This window comes from Labrus bergylta, chromosome 14 (genome assembly GCF_963930695.1).
Source record: "Labrus bergylta chromosome 14, fLabBer1.1, whole genome shotgun sequence".
Classification (NCBI taxonomy): domain Eukaryota; kingdom Metazoa; phylum Chordata; class Actinopteri; order Labriformes; family Labridae; genus Labrus; species Labrus bergylta.
Genome location: NC_089208.1, coordinates 20605135 through 20620433, shown reverse-complemented (window position 1 = coordinate 20620433; position 15299 = coordinate 20605135). Strand labels below are relative to the sequence as shown.

The 15299-nt window shown below is 40.3% G+C and overlaps 2 protein-coding genes across 6 annotated transcripts; both read right to left on the bottom strand.

Annotated features, from left to right (window-relative positions):
* Positions 1-862: 862 nt before the first annotated feature.
* Positions 863-10713, bottom strand: LOC109983560 (zinc finger Y-chromosomal protein 1). 5 transcript variants are annotated; one of them, XM_020633332.3, is made up of 7 exons: positions 10332-10713; positions 7141-7267; positions 6641-6955; positions 5184-5333; positions 4688-4816; positions 4184-4327; positions 863-3697 (listed from the first exon to the last, which is right to left on the bottom strand). In XM_020633332.3, exons 2-7 carry the CDS (start codon positions 7205-7207, stop codon positions 2397-2399), a joined length of 2106 nt encoding a protein of 701 aa, XP_020488988.1. In that variant the 5' UTR covers positions 7208-7267; positions 10332-10713; the 3' UTR covers positions 863-2396. The 5 variants fall into 5 exon arrangements, with proteins under 5 accessions (XP_020488988.1, XP_020488989.1, XP_065818821.1 ...); XM_020633333.3 differs by having other exon boundaries at positions 7141-7237; XM_065962749.1 differs by lacking the exon at positions 10332-10713 and adding an exon at positions 10275-10301.
* A 1451-nt stretch (positions 10714-12164) lies between these two features.
* Positions 12165-13709, bottom strand: LOC109983566 (diamine acetyltransferase 1). The gene is made up of 6 exons (XM_020633341.3): positions 13478-13709; positions 13273-13324; positions 13092-13172; positions 12885-12986; positions 12719-12759; positions 12165-12618 (listed from the first exon to the last, which is right to left on the bottom strand). The coding sequence occupies exons 1-6, from the start codon at positions 13541-13543 to the stop codon at positions 12451-12453; spliced, it is 510 nt and encodes a 169-aa protein (XP_020488997.1). The 5' UTR covers positions 13544-13709; the 3' UTR covers positions 12165-12450.
* Between the last annotated feature and the right edge of the window lie 1590 nt (positions 13710-15299).

Sequence of the window (15299 nt, the reverse complement as noted above, 5' to 3'; positions counted from 1 at the left end):
ATGTGTCTGATCCGTTTGTTTCCCCATCACTTTAGTCTAAGTGTAAAGCTCTTGTAAGGAGTTTTAACTGATGTTACAACTCACGCCTCTATACGACTTCCTAAAGCCCACCAAACTATCACAGAGAAGACTGATTCTTCTATATTATTTAAATGCCCCCTGCTGCAGGAGAGGTTAACAGCACGCTGCTGAAATAATCTTGTTTACATTCTTTACATATGATTCATTATGAGTTGCATATTTGAGGTTAGACATTTAAAATTAAGACGGATGAGAGATTTGATCAGAAAATGGACAAGATCAGCAAAGAGATATCGCCCTGCTTTTTGTACAGGGGGCGCCAAAGTCAACACAAACCACAGGACTTTCAATGCTGCACTACAGTTGCCCCACAGATGTCTATTCACACAATTGAGAAGGTTTTTCCTGAGTGGGTCTACATTTAATCTGTCTCCCAAATCTAACACATTTAGCAAATTGTGTTACACTACACCCCTCAATTACAGATGGTGGTGATGCATCAATAATCCACAAAAGGTAGTAAAGAAAAACTGCTAACTGAGAAAACTGCAGCTTTAACTTTTTGGGAAAAAAGGAATATTGAGACTTTTTAAACAGGAAGGAAACAGGTTTGTCACTTTTCTCAGATCTTTTCAGGAGTAATACCAAGATTTTAGAGAATCACAAACTTTTACTATTCAAGAGTTTAACAGCCTTTGGGTATCAAACTCTGCATACAGATTATTTTTGCACCGTGAGGTCACACATACCTATGAGCAGACATGAAGAAAATAATTTTACAGCGTGTATGCACACGTGCGGGAGGTTTAACGGATTAGAGAAAAAAAAAAAGACACATGGCTAAAATACTTTGCTTTTATTACCTTTTTTAACAAATACGCTGAAGTACATCCATAACAACACAGTTCAGATTTCAGTTTATCAAGTGTTTACATCTACACGCTTTGTACAGATTTGTATACAAAACAATAATTTACGTCCCATAGAAGTCTAGTTACACTTAACTATACAACAACTTGTAAATGAATAAATATAAAAACAGAAATGATCACAGGTGATAACAAAAAAAATGTAAAAAGCCTTAGTACAAGTACACCACCAGCACCTGTCTTCTGAAGTTGTATCTAAAAAGATATACATTTTCCCTTTCTACTGGTAAAAGTACATCTGTGAGGGGAGACAAAGAGTTCAGTCCATAGTTGTTGAACAGCAGCACCAGGTATACTGAATGATTCCTCTTTAAAACAGACAGGTACATTCGTACACTGATGGGTTCTTTTCTTTTAAATTTCATTACGGTTGTTTTTAATCATTAATAATGTTGCAATCACATTTTCCTCGTCACAAACACGCCTTTTTTTTCCTCGAATGAATGACAATTTACTCCTCAGGTAGCATTAATTGGTTTTGAATACCGTCTAGTCAGGGCTTCATCTCTACTGCTTCAGGCACCAGTTCTGAACAGATACAGTACATTTACTGACGGGAAACTGATATATCAGACGGGTGTTTGATGATCAAGCTATCAGGTAATGATCTCGATAAAAGGTGCACATACTGTATGAGCTTGTGTTGACTACCATGACATATCCACCACTACTTTACTGTGTATTATGTGTTACGTTCATGACCATAGACCCCCCCCGGTGTACAAAGATAAGAATGATTGTTTTCTCTGCGTGCTGTACACAGCCGACCACGTGTTTGTGTAAACACATCAAAGCACTATGATACAGAGAGGTGGGGTCTGAGCACCGGGAAGCACAACAGATGCTTTGTTTTTCACTCACTCTTCATTTACACATGCACACAATCCTTCCCTAGTCTCTCTCACTCTCACACACACACGCACGCACAACTTGAGTACTGCATTCATCATGATTTTTACCAGGATGGTAAGTGCTACTGCAAACAGGTTGCTAATCCATACTGCTGTGTTTAGTATTTTTTTTTATGACGCAAGTGTTTTGCAAATTACACTCAAGTTTTGGGACAAATAATTAGGACCATTGTGTTTGACAACTGATTGCTGCCTGCAAACTTAAAGAGGTTTATCTACAAAGAGACACCTGAACAATCTGCCATGCACACTGTCACCAGTAAGGGACATGCAGTTCAAAGTGCAAGTCTACGGAGGGGTTTTTGTTGCTAACTCTTGACGGTGTTTATGTTATGTACATGTGTTTACATTTCTGAACAAACATTAGGCGGAGGATAGACAAAAGAGCAAAAACAACAGAAAGGACTAAGTGCAGCACGCACACACACCACATTATTTCAATGCGATGGCGTCAGGCTGAGGGTGCAGTGATTGGGGTGTGATGGTTGCTTTAACATTGTTCGTTGTTGTGGCACAGTATTTGGCTCGGTCAGAGTCACTCTGCCTGCACCACGTCTTTGTGGTGACGCATGATATGCTGGTTCTTCTCCGAGGGTCGTCGGAAGCCTTTCGAACAGATCTCGCAGCGGTGCGGATAGTCTTTTGTGTGAATGGAAATCACGTGTCGCTTGAAACCTGAAGCGTCCCCGGTGCTGTAGTCACAGTACTGGCACTGGTAGATTCTCCTCTCTTTCTGTCCTTTACCAATAACTACAGTCACGCTGCTCGCTAAGCTGGCTGCACTGACTCTGCCAGGCGGGCCCGCGCTGCTGGACCCGCTCGGTGCAGACTTTTTAGGTGTAGCAACAGGAGAGTGCACCTCTGTCCTCTTGGCCTCACTCTTTTCAGGAGAGGCCTGTTGCTCTTTTGTGTGGACAGACAAGATATGACGACTGAGGACAAAAGGGTCGGCGATCTTAAAGTTGCAATGCCGGCACTGGTGGAGTTTCTTGGTGCGGTGGGAGACCGAGTGCTTCTTCAGCTCGGATGGCCGGTGGAAGCCTTTACCACAGATGGCACATTTGTGTGGATAGTCCTTGGTGTGAACAGAAATGATATGGCGTTTCAGGTCACTGGAGTTGGAGCTTTTGTGATCACAGTGGGCACAATGGTGGGTCTTATTCTCCTCGTGTGTCAGTCCATGCTGCATTAACTCCTCCTCCTCCGCAAAGGTCTGGAAGCAGCGCTCACATTTGTATGGCATCTCTTTGCTATGCTTAGTCTTGATGTGCGTCTTGAGGTTGGAGGAATCGGCCGACTTGTAGTCGCAGTACAGGCAGGAGTAAGGCTTCTCGCCAGTGTGTGTGCGCATGTGTTTCTTCAACTCTGAAGGGTGACGGAAGCCTTTTCCACACTCAACACAAATGTGGGGGAAGCTTTTGCTGTGGACGGCCAACAAGTGCCGATTGAGCAGTCCTTGCTCAGCCGTTTCATAGTCACAGAACTTGCATTTATGCATCTTGGTAGGCGTTGGAGGCGGCTGGTTCTTGGGCTCTCTGTGGTGATGCTGCAGTCTGTGTGAGAACAGCGCCGCCTGCTGGTGGAATTCCTTGCCACACATTTCACACTCGAAAGGGGCTTTGCTGCTGAGAGCGTGCACCTCCATGTGGTTGTGCAGGCTGGCCTTCTTGTTGGTGGTGAAGTCACAGTCGGTACACTGGTACTTTTTCCGCGTCAGAACTTCCTGGTGATGATTCTTGGTGTGGCGTTTCAGGAAACCTCGTGACTTGAACTTCTTGCCACACAGCATGCAGGGGTAAACTGTCAAAGGCTGACCATAGGGACCGATGATGATGGCTGAAGAGAAAGAATTGCAAAAGGGGGACAAAGATCAATACATAGTTACTGTCCTTTAAGTTGTGTGTGTCGTCATTGTCTCCCTTTTTGTGTGTAATTCTGAATTACACACTCATTTCAAAGGGAACTATGACTTTGAAAGTGCCTCTCAACAACTGAGCCTACAACACTTTACTCACAGTCGTCAGAATTAGAGTCAGAGCAAGCCTTTTTCCTGGCAGATGACACAACAGTTTGGGAAAGTTTATAACACTCCTGACTTACTAAAGCCGTTTTCTGCAGGTTTGAAATCCATACAAGTTGGCTTTATCAAAAATTCTTTCATGGTTTTGAGCATAGTGAATTTAAAAAAGATTAATTTCAGGCTGAATCTCTGTTCGCTTTCCCCACACAGGGTATAAACCCTTTCTTCATTGTGCGATAAATGAAAGAGAAACCAGCTCACGAAGCCAACCTCCATATAAGTGAACTCTGTGTTGCTCTTACCTGTCTGTACCTGGCGCGGCTCCGAACGTCTTCTGCTCTTGTTGTGTTGTCGATTGATTTCATCAACCCCGTCGGATTCATCAATATGCAGTAAAGCGCTGGCTGCACCGTTTCTGTTCTCGCAACCCTCGCTGTCCTCCACACCTGTGAGATAGTAACCAGCCTTTAAAGCTAAATAAACACAATTAAAATAAACAGCATCTGTGAAGCATAGGCCAAGACACTAAGATACTTCGCTGAATCACAAGCTTCCAGTGTTTATAAACCAACTGAATAGACAGAGGCGCTGACCACAAGTAGCAGCCCAGGCCACAGGCATGAAGATCTTGCTTATAGTCACATACCAGAGGTTGTGAGTTATGGCTTTATATCTCTCTCCACCAATTACAATACCCCATCAGTCACCTTTGACCCACCTGCAGATGAGCCAAACATGTCCAAAACCAAAAATGAGTTAATACTCCAAGACGGGTTTCCCCACTTGTTAGATCAAAAATGTCTCACCGTGGTTTCCTTGATGGTGATGAGAATCTCCTACAGACATGTAAACCATCTTCTCTCTCAGCGTTTGGCCAGAAGACTCTGTTAACGCCATGCTCTCAGTGTCTCCATCGCTGATGTCAACGGACTCTCCTGCAACATAAAAACACCCATTTAAATACTTCATTATTTTGACAAATCTGACCTCACCAAATTGTGATGAATATTGCCTTTAATTTGTTTCTGTCTTTCTGTATGATTCAACAAGTTTAAACTTCAAAAACAAGTTTGAACTACAATGACCTGTAGCTCAAAGTGACAGTGCTTGCTTTAACTCTTAACTCCAGGAAAAAAGAAAATCAACAACCTTGTAACATCACCTATTTTAGTTGAAAAGTAAGTAAGTAACTAATGTATGACAGCCAGAAAACTGACAGAACATCTTTACAAAGATTACTGCCCACAGCAAGAGAACATATTTGACACATGAATAGGAGGTTAAAGCCTAACTTCTACTCACCCATGTCATCCTCCCCAGAATCAGCCTTGAAGATGTACACCTTTATCACCTCCTGTCCGTCCTCATCCTTCTCCACCTCCTGGTCCTCCACAGCTCCCTCCACTGTCACCTCTGTCCCATCCTCAGACACCATTTTCCCGGCCTCGTCCACTAGTGAAGGGAAAACATGTTATATTTAATTGGAGAATTTAGTGTCTGTCCCCATGAGCTGGTGACAGTGTAAATCTAAATACTACAGCGCCATTGTCGGCTACTTGTAGTAATTATATGGAGAGGGGCCAGTGAATTATAATTTTACATTTGCTTTGGTTGAAAATAGCTCACAGTCTTTGTTGCTGTGCAGAGTGTGTAAGCAGTAACAACCTTCATTACTTTGGACTAAAAGTGTAACAAGGTTCTACAATTAAAAAAAAAACATCAAAAATCCACAGACCTTGCTCACTAAACAGATGTAATCAGATAATAAAATAAACCTTTTAATTAACCGCTGAAGAAATTATTATTTTGGATGCCTTCACCACATTTACATTCAGTTGTCAGGTGACAACTTTTGCAGCGGCCACCGCCTAATTCGTACCACCACCAGCCCTCGTCTGACAGACTTCTTTTCTGGAGGTCACAGCTTATTAAGTATACAGCACCTGGTGAATTAGTCATTTCTAACTGCAGCTATGACTGTACGCTGATGAAGTGGTAGTGTGAAGTATATTTTCACCTAGCTCGAATACTTATCTGTTGGTCACATTAAAAATATCATTCAATCATTCTTTGATTTCCTTTTTGGAAAATGCGGTGAACTGCAGAATTAACAGAATTTCCGTTTATTCTGCAGTTCAGCTCGCAAAAACATGAATGACCTGGATGATTTCAGTTGGACTTCAGTTGTGGAGATCAGGACAGGGGAGACAGACCATGGACGCATGAGCTGAATCAGAAAGTTTGCTTCACCAACTACTTTTTTTTTTATAGTTTCTTTGTGAATCACTTTGAGCTGCATGTTTTTAAAGATCAACGGTGAGATATAAATAACGTTGAGTTTAGCTGGGTGTGCTTCATGAAGACACAAATACATTTACACAAGGGCTGTGACGTATGTTTGGGTCTGTAATAAATAAATCTTGTTTTCTTACATCTGAAAATAAGTTTTGGAGACCTGGGATTCTAAGCAGCACAGAGCTCTTCATTGTAATGCTTTTTTTGTTACACATTTTCCTTTTTTCCCTCTAAAGCTTCTTTCATTAGACCAATACTCTTGACCATGTGGCTATTTTTAACATTTTAAATCTACTGTGAAAACTAAAGTACACCTCTTCAAACCACTTTCAAAGATCAGGTTTAGCAACTTGAGTGTGATTTGAATGCCTGCTCATTTAGAAACAATTAGTCCTATATGTTGCTTTTCAGAACAACACTATCTCATCTGAATCCAACCCGAGCAAGAATGGCAGTAAACTTACAGGAAATCATCAAATAATCTCCACAGCCATCTTGGTCATCATCCTGCTGCTCTGAGTCCATTCCATCTTCAGGGATGTCTCCCATGGCAACGCCTTCCTCCTCACCCTCCAGGGACATTACGCATGTCTCCACAGCGACATCTTCGTCCTCGTCACAGTGCACATACTCAGAGACCACATCCTCCACAGCATCCTGGATGACAAGCTCATCTGGGGCAAACCTGTGAACCGCCATGCCTTCCCCCTCCCCTTCAGACACCAACACAGTCTCTTGAAGCTCCACAACAAACTCCTGCCCGCCAGCACCACCCTCATCTGGAAAAAGTGGGATCACTCATTTGATCATCAATGGAAACAGTTTGTTTTATGTGCATTCGGACAACATTTAACCTACGTCAATCAAACATATCTGGCTATCTAAGGAATCAGAGTTAAAAAATATCCACTATAACCATGTCTATCAGAAAACCACAAATATGAATAAAAGCTTGGCTAATTACCCGATCCGTGCAATATTATTTTAGGCTCTTCTGAATGTATGGCAAGCCTGGTGACATCCTCATCCATTGTCCTCGCACTGCATTTGTTCCTGGAGAGCTGGAAGCAAATGGTAGAGTTTTGAAAATCCTAAGAGACCAAAACATTTGAAAGCAAAAAGTCACTCAAATTAATATATTTCCTTTTTGGTTGATTTCTTCTCAATAATCAAAGCACATTAAACAAGTTTGTTAGTACATACTTCACACATTACAGTAATTGCATTTAAGAGTTTTAACCTCTCCTTGGAGGCTGGCCCAATGTGCAGCAGGACAAAAAAAGTCAAATTTCTCAAATGTACAGACCGCATTAAGGTGGAATGATATGCTGTACTGATATGTAAAGTTGTATTTCTTATTGTGCTTTGTGTGCAGGATGCGTTAAATCTCAAGCAACAGAATATAAACCAACTCAAGATTCATGTGCATTCACTGTTTGAAATTACATAGAGTTAACAAAATCCGATGATGCGTCCATAGATCATGATTTAAAGACGTGTTTTAAGAATAAAGCCAAATACCCAGCTGTGCCCTTTGAAAGATACAATAAGATTTTTGCCCACTACTTGTTGAAGCAAAAGTATGGCGTGTTGTTAATTTGACATTGTAATGTAGCTCACATGATGGAGGGACTGCTGGCCTGGTGTTGCTCAACTACTACAGAATGAAGCCTTGTTTATACTTCTGCATAGAATCTACACTGTACTTCAACTTTATCATTATGCTGAAGGGAATTCAATCTGCAATCCTAATTGTGCACTGATGTGTCTGCGTAGCTCCGCAATACTCAACTGACAAACACTTGTCAGTAGTCTGATTTCTGTGCTTGTTATCGCCAGTTTTAGGGTTCCGCCACATTCTCGGCCAGTTTGTGTACAAGAAACCATGGCGACTGAATCCCAGCGTATTGTGTTGAAGTGAGAGCTGATAAATATTGAGCAGCAGCTGATTATACTGGCTTGTATAGCGTTGTTCCTTCTGCAGAATTTTGAAAACTGCAGCAATACCGGAAATGTTGTCTATGATGCTACCCAGCGGTCCAATCACACGGCTTGCATTTGCATCATTACGACAAGCAGTTAAATATTCGAGGATCCATTTAACATCAGGATACGAACGTAGGTTTCTCCGTATGAACATGGCTACACAAACCTACAGTGAATTCGACGAAGAAGAATAAACCATTCTTCAGCGTAACACCAACGGCTAATACACACATCCATCCATAAATGACTACCGTCCACTCCTTTTGCAGTAAAATGTGGGTTTCTTTTGGGCCATTCTGCACTTCACTTAGAAATGAAAACTGTCAAGAACCAAGGCTGACGTTGTAAGAAAAACTGTTAAAGCATTCTTTGCTGTACTTACTTAAAACAAAAAGGAGCCCTAGTGGAGCAACTCAAACACAAAAAAGCATATATAATAATAAAATGCTTTGACAAACAAGAACAAAGCAAACTAAACCAAACACAGAAGAACATTAACAACAGCAAGAACATAACAAATGCAAAATACTAAAAATAATTAAATACAATTCAACAGAAAAGAACCCAAAGTGCACAATACCCAACAGACATATATAACCCGACCATCACAAGAACCATGATAAGAACCATCATAAGAACCCAACACGAGCTGAGACCAAGAGGAACCAAAGATTTAAAAATATGTAAGAAACTAAAAGAGCTGAAAAAATAAAAAGATAACAGCAATAAGAAGGTAAGAGCAGTAAAATAAATAGAAACAAGTGGTTAAAGGATCAAAAAAAAAACTATTATGTTAATAAAAGTATGAAAATATGAAACATAAATAGACAAAGATAAGAAATTACCAAGTTAAAACACAAGAGGAGTTAAGATAAGAGCATAAATAAAAGAACAGTAAGAAGTAAAAGAAGATAAAAAGAAGAAAACAAGTGTGTAAAAGTCTGTTTTAAGAGGGGATTTAAAAGAACTGAGGGGAATAAGTAGTGACAAGTAGATGCATTTCTGCAGGTGCAGCTTGAGTCTGCGGCAAAAGGACAGTAAGTGAAATGACCGATGTGATGATCGCTTCACCTGCATCATTACTCCACAGCCACCACTAAACACTAACCACACATGTTATCATCATCACCCTCTATCGTGGAGATAAACATTGCGACAAGAACTGGGGTTTCTGTCACACCAACACGCACACTGCTGGGCTGCTGCAGAGATGTAAACAGTGGAGTGGACGATGTGGCCAGGGTGCCATTTAATTTCCACTACATGTCCCGTCCCATCCCCCCCCCCCACCCCAACCACCACCTCCCCCTCTCCCTCTCCCCCTCCCTACCTCGTCCAGGTGAAAAAAAACAAAGGCATGACAAAAAGGTGTGTTGGAAGATGTGGCGCATGATAATGCTTTAAGATGCCACCAACACGTCAAACATGAGCTGCACGATCAGACTTTGACTTAGCTCCTCATTCATGCAGGACTGAGAGCCTCAAAATAAACCCTGATGAGGCGGTCATGTCTCCAAATGACCACTGGGTTTAAAACTGACTTAAAACCTTAATAAAAATAAAAAATAAAAAAAAATAAAAACAAGTCCGACTTTCACGGCCATTAAAAAGACACAGCAAATGCAGCAATAAGAAAGCTCTATTACCTAAATGGAAAGATTACGTAAGCTCCCACACTTGGGCTTCAGTTAGCAGGAGGAGGCTACACACATTCTCTATGATCGTTTTTCCATCATCCGCCATTTTGTTAGCTCCGTCTCTGCACGAATGCTAACACCAACGCCATCCTTTTATTACTCTTTCGCCGGTGAGAAATGTTAATTTTGCAAGTTGATTAAGAAAAACTTGCGCGTCATCTGCTTGAATCGATCGCAATATCAAGTCGCGTAAGGCCTAATCGCGACTAATTACGCGTCTTTTCGGTAGGCTGGCGTGCTAACCGGATAGGCCGGAGACATCCTCCCCCCCCACCCACCCCACAATTACGGCCTCCGTTTAAGGGCCCTGAAAAGAAAAAGAAAAGGCCCAACCCCACTGCGGCCTCTCAGGAGAGAATAAAGAAATAAATTAAACACCACATGCATGCAAAAACAAAGACAAACCGGGGCGTACAGATGCAGACATAGCCTCGCAAACGCGCGTCCCAACTGCGAAAATGTGTCCGCGTACCAGATTCACGCTGCAGGGTTGGCCTCCGTGCGCTCTTCGGCTTCCCAGGCCGCCCGGTTCCCCCAGTCTCGGGCTGGATTCAGTCGGGAATTTTGTGTTATTTGGGCGGGCCGCGGAGGAGCGGAGAAGGAGGGGTTAGGGGTTGTTTCTGGAGCTCTGCTGAAAGCAAAGCGAGGACGTCTGGAGCCAGATCTTGTCATGCTACAGCCCCCCGCTCCTCCAAGCTCCGAGGCCGCCGTCAGCACGACACGTCACAGCCCGAGAGCAGCAGGAAAATGCGGAAGGGTTGTGGTGGAAATCACACCGGCAGGCACCAAACAGGCCATAATCTACAAGAGGCACCGCGGTGCAAAACGCGGTGTGTCAAAAACGTGCACTGTTAGTGTTCAGTTTAATTAGTTTATGCCCCCCTCCCCCCCCCCAAAGGCTGCTGTGATAGCCAGTGATGGTCTTTGTCCTTCTTCAGTTTTCTCCAAACATCAGCAGTAGTAAAGGTTTTAAAAAATATATATATATTTACACTATGACCTCCATACAGAAATCCCCTAACATCCTTCAAACCACTTAACTGGCAACTGAAACAAGCACAAAGTGTCAATGTCATGCTCATTACACATTTACATGTTTAATTAAACAGTTTAAACTATTTTGAATTAAAAGAGTTGTTCCTGCAGGAAAACTTTTTTTTTTTTTTTTTTTTTTTGACTAAAAGTCACGTGGAAATGTCTCCAGTAAAGGCAATGATAAAGGTAGTGTGGTAGCTTTATTACACTGGCCTTTACAGCCAATTTACCATCATTTTGAAAAAAGTTGGAAGAATAAGGTAAACAAAAAAACAACAACAACAGACAAATGCTGGTTGTATATATTCACATTCTTAGTTTTTACATTTTTAGTACTTATTTACTTTGTATTTAATATTATATTATGTTTAGATTTGTTTTTTACTCATATTGTGTGTTGGATAACGCCACAATTTCCCAGTTTGGGATCAATAAAGTAATTCTATTCTATTCTATATCCCTTATTTCCCACCAGCTGTAGCTGTGGTACAGTTTGGACCTAGTGTCTCCAAATATTTTAATGCCCTCATACTTTTGACTTTTAATATTTATCAGGTTGTTAAAATTCAATATTTTTATTTATGCTACAAATAATTCATAAATTTTACACACATTACAGGACGCACGTTTGTTAAATAGTTTCAGTTAAAATGCTATTTACATACTAATTGGCTGTATCAGTTATTATGATCATATACAAAAGCCACACTCTCAGAGACCATGCTTTGTATGATATTTTAAGTTATATCTACTATCACACTTTTAATTTAATAAAAGCATCATTTTTTTTTTTTTTTTTTTTTAAGATTTATTTTTGGATATTGCCTTTATTTAGATAGGACTGCATGGGGATAGAGTAGGGAATCGGGAGAGAGAGTAAGAACATGTAAGAAAAGGAGCCACAGGTCATACTTGAACCTGGGCCGCCTGCCTGGAATAAGCCTCCCCTACATGTGGGATGACCTGACCACATCGGTCATCAGCGCCCCTGAAGCCCCATTTTCAATACACCACTTTTGAGTTATTTTCATGTTTGATCTTACTTCTTTTCTAAGCTCAAATGAAAACTTAGCACAGGCACATACAGACTAATACTAAAATCAAGAATTAATTCCCTCTAAGTCCTCTATTAGTTCTTGGTATTATTATAATGGCAGATTTAAAAACATTTTTTACCCCATGGTGATTAGGTGTGTGTTGATTGTGTCCAATACTTGGTGATCAGGTTTCCAATAACGGGTTTCAAGATCAAAAACAGGTCAAAATAAAATCCAATACATCAAATCAGGTTTATTTTTCTTATTAGACTTTTTTCATTTTTTTTGAAGATGTTTAACCACATGAGGTAAAAATGATTCAGATGAAAGACAAAACAGCAGTAGAGCTATATTGTAATTCCTTTAATTTGTGTTTATCTTGATTAGCCAAAGTCTTTCTAAACATCAAATGAACTAAAAGAAGAAACCATTCATTATTAGGGTTGATTACCATATCCAATCAGTGGCAAAACAGAACTATCATGTAACGATCACTGACAGTACAACAAGCAGGAAACTCTATTTGGAGGTCATTTTCAGTAAATCCTCTTTTTCAATCTCATAGAGACGCCAGCCCTCCTCGGAGGAAAGATCTGCTGCTCCTCGCCGCTTGTAAAACTCAATGGACTTTGTGTTGTTCTCTGCCACGATGAAGTGCATGCCGCTACAGCGAGTCTTCACTGCAGTCTAGGGAAGGAAAAAACAAACAAAACATTCAATTCAAGGACTCAAGGGGTATTGAAAAATGTTCAAGTGAAGTTTAGAGAAAGATTAATGGAAAACGTACCTCACTCAAGACCTTCAGGATTTGGGAACCAATGCCGAGACCTGGTCAAAGATCAAATGATCAAAAACAGTTGGTTTATGAGAAGTTGGGTGAAAATGGACCACAAACCTTTTTTTTCTGTAATTAAGTAATCTTTATTGCCATCATATACCAAGGACTAACTCACCTCGAAACTCCTGCATGACAAAGAAGTCTTCAAGATAGAGCAGCTTTCCAATCCAAGGGTCATAAGTGAAGTAGTACATGGCGAAGGCAATCACAGTGTTACCTGGAAGAAAACGCCACCAGTTAAAGGTCAGAGTTAGAGGGTAAACTGATTTACAGAAATGCGGCCCTTGAACGTAAAAAAGTTTTGTGAAAGAGAAAGTTATACCCTCTGAGCTCTGCTCTTTGGGGACTTCAGCAACCAGGCAGTGGTAGAACGGATGATCCCCAAAGCCGTCTTCAAGTAAATCTACAAGTGGGACATCGACTTTATAAGAATGTATGCATTATGATAACTTGTTTCTTTATAACCAGGTAAATATGGATGAAATGTAAAGTATGTTAAGCACCTTTTTCTGTCAACAGCACCTTCTCCTCCATCTCTTCAAATTTAGCAAGTTCCTTCAAGACAAAGCCAAAGATACAAGAAAGCCAATGAATCATGATACCAATATAGACAGTTCAGCACAACAACAGCAACAACAAAATGTTCACCAATGGTAAATTATTTTTTTGTACAAGTCACCAAAACTTTTTTTTTAACCCTTGGCCTACCTTTATGAGTCGCAGGATATCCGGCACATCGTTGGGTTTGGCTTTCCGTAATATAAAATTGGCCATTTTCTTTTTTTACCCTTTTTACCTTTGCTTACTAATCCTCTGAATGTGAATAAAAGCAAAATGTGTTTCGTCATTCGCTCCTCAGGAGTTCATCCCCCGACTATGAACGTAGAAAACCAGTAAAAAAAGACTTTGCATCGGACGTCTCGTACAGAATGGTGCAGCAGCTTCAGGAGCTTCCCTTTTATATGTCTCTGGAGGAGCCTTGCATATTCAAAGTTCCATAAATGGTCACACGGCTCTTTGCATCCTGTTTCTTCCTCTCTCTCTCTCTCTCCTGATCACACCTTATCTTTGTGTGGATCACTGTACCTCATTTGAATGTTGTTGAAAAGATAAACATTAACCAGACCTGGAAAAGAACTCAGTGTTTTTCAGAGGTTAGTAATGATTAACCAGCATTTGAACTCATGAGTGTTTTTTTTATCACTGATGTTTTTCTGATATTTTCTTTACTATATTTTGATTTCCTCTATGTTTGAAACATGCTATTCTGAAAGCTGCTATGTCTTAAAAATCTACACAGCTACTAACATTAGTTGTAATTGAAGAGGTCACACTTGTGTCTGCTTTGCTCAAATGCAGAAACAATCAAACCCCTGTTTGCAATGCTTAAATCAGACAAATACAACTTTTATCAACCTTTAAATGACCTCAGAAGTAGTTATTGGTTTGTAAGTTAGTAGTAAGTAAATAAACTTGATCTGTATACCACTTTTCACAGACAAAGGTAAGTGCTTTACATCAACAATGCACAACATACAGAAATAAAAACTGAAACAAAAGGTTGGCTGATAGACAGACATTATAAAACCCTGAGGTACAATGAGACAGATCATTCACAGGAAGTAGACTGGGTGAACTTGATTACTCATAGGCCCGTCTAATCATAGACATAGTTACTTGGTCGTACCTCAATTAAAAGTGAACAAGTAATATGAGATGGAGTGAGCAGGTGATGGATCAACTCCTGTAAGTCTGTGATGTGACGACATGTTCTGGTGTAATGATTAAAAGCTTTTTTCTGACAACTGTTTGAGAGTTGGTCAAATGGCCTTGCACAGAGCTAGAAGGAAAGACACAAACTGGTGACAGTCATGGACACACTGTTGCTTAACTGTTTGTTTGTCAAATGACAGCATGTCTTTAAGGAACTCTAAATAGAGGTAGTTTCTAGTTTCACTCGCTAAACAGGCTTGATGCAGATCGGTTTTGCTGACGTTCCTCGAAGCAAATTTTGGACAAACAAAACACAAACCTGACTCATGACTTTCATGACATTCTGGGTGTACTTCTGCTGTGTTTGCAGGGCCAAATAAGGAAATTGTTTTTTTAAAGTGTGGCAATTGAGTTCATTTACTTGAGTATTTCTTCAACTTTATACCAATACTATTATTTCTCAAGCAATTATTGTACTCTTAACTTGTGAATTTGTAGTTAACAACCAGCTTTGGATATCATTTTTGAAAAATTGATGTTTTAATCAAAGTATTTTTGTATCTTAAAATATAGTGATAATTCTTTATAGTAACTTTTTCTGAATGAAGAATCAAGTAATCCTGTTTTGGTTTAAAAAAAAAAGATCTTCTTTTTTGGGTAAATAAACAACTTGGCCAACACTTTGGTCATGTTTACACAGTCTATGGTGTTAACATGTGTCCTGAGTCAGCTTATCACATCCTAGCAAGCTTTTTCTTGGGTTGATGTTTTGATAGGCTAATGATTGAGGTTTTGTTTTCATTTGTAGAGCAGCCAA

Bases quoted from the DNA above. Each gene is read 5' to 3' on its own strand.
- LOC109983560 (XM_065962749.1), bottom strand. The intron at 4,817-5,183 runs GTGAGTAGAAGT...TTTATGTTGCAG, and splicing joins TTCTGGGGAGGATGACATGG to GAGAGTCCGTTGACATCAGC. The intron at 3,698-4,183 runs GTAAGAGCAACA...CTTTCTCTTCAG, and splicing joins GCCGCGCCAGGTACAGACAG to CCATCATCATCGGTCCCTAT.
- LOC109983566 (XM_020633341.3), bottom strand. From the start codon at position 13,543: ATGGCCAATTTTATATTACGGAAAGCCAAACCCAACGATGTGCCGGAT. The intron at 13,325-13,477 runs GTAGGCCAAGGG...TTTGTCTTGAAG, and splicing joins ATATCCTGCGACTCATAAAG to GAACTTGCTAAATTTGAAGA. The intron at 12,760-12,884 runs GTGAGTTAGTCC...ATCTTTGACCAG, and splicing joins TGTCATGCAGGAGTTTCGAG to GTCTCGGCATTGGTTCCCAA.